At 37.8% G+C, this 3,081-nt stretch overlaps 1 protein-coding gene across 1 annotated transcript in view; it reads right to left on the bottom strand.

Annotated features, from left to right (window-relative positions):
• cdh10a (cadherin 10, type 2a (T2-cadherin)) overlaps positions 1-2,167 on the bottom strand; it is a 17,279-nt gene extending 15,112 nt beyond the window's left edge. Inside the window, exon 1 of the mRNA XM_016549433.1 lies at positions 1,814-2,167. Within this exon, the coding sequence (XP_016404919.1) occupies positions 1,814-2,032 (219 nt within the window). The 5' untranslated portion in view covers positions 2,033-2,167. The remainder of the gene's footprint in view (positions 1-1,813) is intronic.
• Between the last annotated feature and the right edge of the window lie 914 nt (positions 2,168-3,081).

Raw genomic sequence — 3,081 nt, 5'->3', positions numbered from 1 at the left:
TATCCCACTCTCTAACGTCAATTTCGTTGAATAACAGTGCTTATCGCTGGGTGACAAGCTCTTGTAATATGCGGAGAACATTTTGAAAATGACATCTAATCAATATAATCTATAATCTTTTTAAACCTAACTATTTTGTACTGTATCCGTGTAATTATCTAGCCGTAAAGGCTATGTCTCCCGGGTTTTCTGCAACCATGATGCGCGCGCATCCTGAATGTTTACAAACCTATAATTGGTCTATTGATTCAATATTTCGAAATGCCTCGCTTCTACCATCACCACGGATTATTTCAGTGAGACTGCGATGCCTTTTCTTCAACAAAAAAGGACAGCAAGACTTACATTAAAATGGAATCCGAAGTCAGAACTCAGTTTTGACAAAATAGTTAGCTAGAGTTTTGCATTTAACGGCAAAATAATAAATAATAAATAAATTGTATCATAATCGTTCTAGAATCGAATCATGAATCCCAGAATCTGATTGAATCGTAATATTCATTATACCTAATACAGCTGAGCAGCTAAATGGAAATCACAAGACCTGAATACAAATTTGAAATCCTTTATTCCTTTATACAGCATTAAATGATGGCTAAATTTATCTTCTGACTTCCCTGTCAAGAGCTGTATCAGTGTCCACTTGTTCACTTTGCCGTTTATTTAGTTTTCCACCTCATTCTTAACGTGAGAGTGGCCATTAAATATGTGCGGCTTCCAGGTATTTGTGGCTGTACAAAACAGCTGCTTATGCCGCTTGATATTGCAAACTGGTATTTCTTATCATACTATTTTAAAGGGGTGGTTGACTGTTTTTTTTATAGGCTTGATTGTGTTTATGGGGTGCAGTCTAACATGTGTTAATGCTTCGTTTGTTGAAAAACGCATTATTTTTCACATAATTTACCTTTATTCTACACCTCTCTGTCCCTTCTCCTCTGAACGCACTGATCATTTCCTGTTTTTATGAAGCCCCTCCCTCAGAAATACACGATGGGCTCTGATTGATTAGCTGGCCCAGTGTGTTGTGATTGGCTAAACCGCCTCTAGTGCGAGTCTAACAAAAGCATTTAGTCTAGCATGCCCAAAGTTCAGAAAAGATGTTCCAAGTAACGTTTTGACCAAGTTCCCTTATTAGTATGTGCTATATGCTAAAAAATAATTATATATTGAGGGGAAAAGAACAAAGTTTTAAGCCTCTTTGTTGTATTCTATGTTTTCTGTACGTATACAACACTGTCAGTATTTTAATAACAGGGACTGTGCTGCTGAATGTCAGTATGGACTCCTCTTTCATGTTTAATGTGGCATAAATATAGCATGCCTCTGAACTGCGGCTAGATGAATTGCAGTCCCTTCCTTCACACAGCCACTGCAGATGGGTTGGCCGTCAATGGTGGGGAATGAAAAAGAATGAGTGAAATAGTCCATAATTGTTGATTCCTGTCAGGTCTCTGCGGAGCCACTTTGTCCTGGAAATGAAAGCGGTAAAAAACTAAACCCTGGTACGAAGTATTCTGTCTCAAAACGACTCTCTCCCACTCTCGTTCACTTTCTGTCTCTCTGCCTCTGTGAATATTCATGCCTCAGTGAGTGTGTAATTCATATTTATGCTACTTTACGTTCTTTGATGATGGCATCAAGTTTTTCAAACTGCCTGCCACACAGTGCTGTGTTCAAATCCAGTGTCAAACCATATAAAGCTCAGGAAAACGAAAGAGGAATGCAAAAATCAAGTGTTTGCATCTCCTCCAAGCCCTGTTTTGCTAGACAAGAAGGCTCGTTCTGGGCCCGTATTATCGTGGACACTCACCTTGCCAACGTACTGATAGTTACTTCCTGTGTATTCCTCCGACAGGAAGAACTGCCTCCACATCCAGTCCCTTTTGGATCTGTGTAGCACCAGTTTATCTCCTTTCATCAGATGGTTCCAGTGAAAGAGATTCCCATCACTCCTCTCTAGCAATATGACTGGAGAGCTCAGGTGTGGAAAGACCAGTGGAAGCAGCCAGAGGAAGTGATTCATTATCATTGCAGCCAATCGATCGGCCCAACTGCAGTGACTCCTTATGAATAAGCTAACAAGGGAGGGCAGTGCAGAATTGAAAGTGATGTAGATGGCAACATCAGCAACCCTGACATTGTAGAACTGCCTTTGATCCTCCTTTGATTCCCTATAAAAATAATCAAAGCAAAAAAGTTACAGTGTGTTGGAGGTCATTGCAGCCCTTGTCAAGATGCAACACCCGTTTCTTACACTGTAATCCCTTTGTTGTTCGTGGAGTATATCCCACAGTGCCTTCATGCAGTATTCTATTCACAAAAGATCAAACATGTAGCCTCACACAAAACCTTGCGTATAACATGCCTGTGCAATTAACAGAAATTACTGCATCGGTAAACACGGCTAAGATGGCATAGTACGCCAGGTCTGGGTCATGGTCAGGACATACTGTTATCATCGGTTAACCAAAATTTTTCCATTATTTATGACATATTAAAAACATTGATGACCAATAAATAAAAAATGAATACATGTATAGGAATATAGATAATTCGTTTTTAATAGTATTTATGTTATTAGAATACATTTTTAGGTTACACATTAATGGAAACACCTGCAATTGTTTTGCAGAACATGTAACTGAACATATTTTGCTTTGTTCTTATTGCACTTATTGCATTTATAGCATTTAACTTTAACCATCAGATGTTTCAAACGTTGAATCATTTTGCGATGAAAAACACATTTCATAAGACGGACTGATGATATAGCCTACTTGCTTATTATATAAATTTTGTAAATTTTGAACAAAAAATGTTATAGTGTATCTTTAATTTAGCGGTGATAATGCACAATGCATGATTTATTTTTATTTTTATTTTATTTTTTTGTGAATGGCACTGTGAGTTATATGACCAATTACATTTTTAGAATCTGCTGTGGGGCAGGGTTTAAATATAGACAATAGTCATACTGTATAAACAAATAGATCCAATTGCTACAAACAGTAGGTTATTGCTACCTTTCAGGATCTGCTACTAATGCTGTACTGAGCTTAAATTTAGGGTTAGGTTCGG

This window comes from Sinocyclocheilus rhinocerous, unplaced genomic scaffold (genome assembly GCF_001515625.1).
Source record: "Sinocyclocheilus rhinocerous isolate Xijiao unplaced genomic scaffold, SAMN03320098_v1.1 scaffold4541, whole genome shotgun sequence".
Lineage (NCBI taxonomy): Eukaryota > Metazoa > Chordata > Actinopteri > Cypriniformes > Cyprinidae > Sinocyclocheilus > Sinocyclocheilus rhinocerous.
This window is presented reverse-complemented; position numbering and strand designations above follow the sequence as displayed.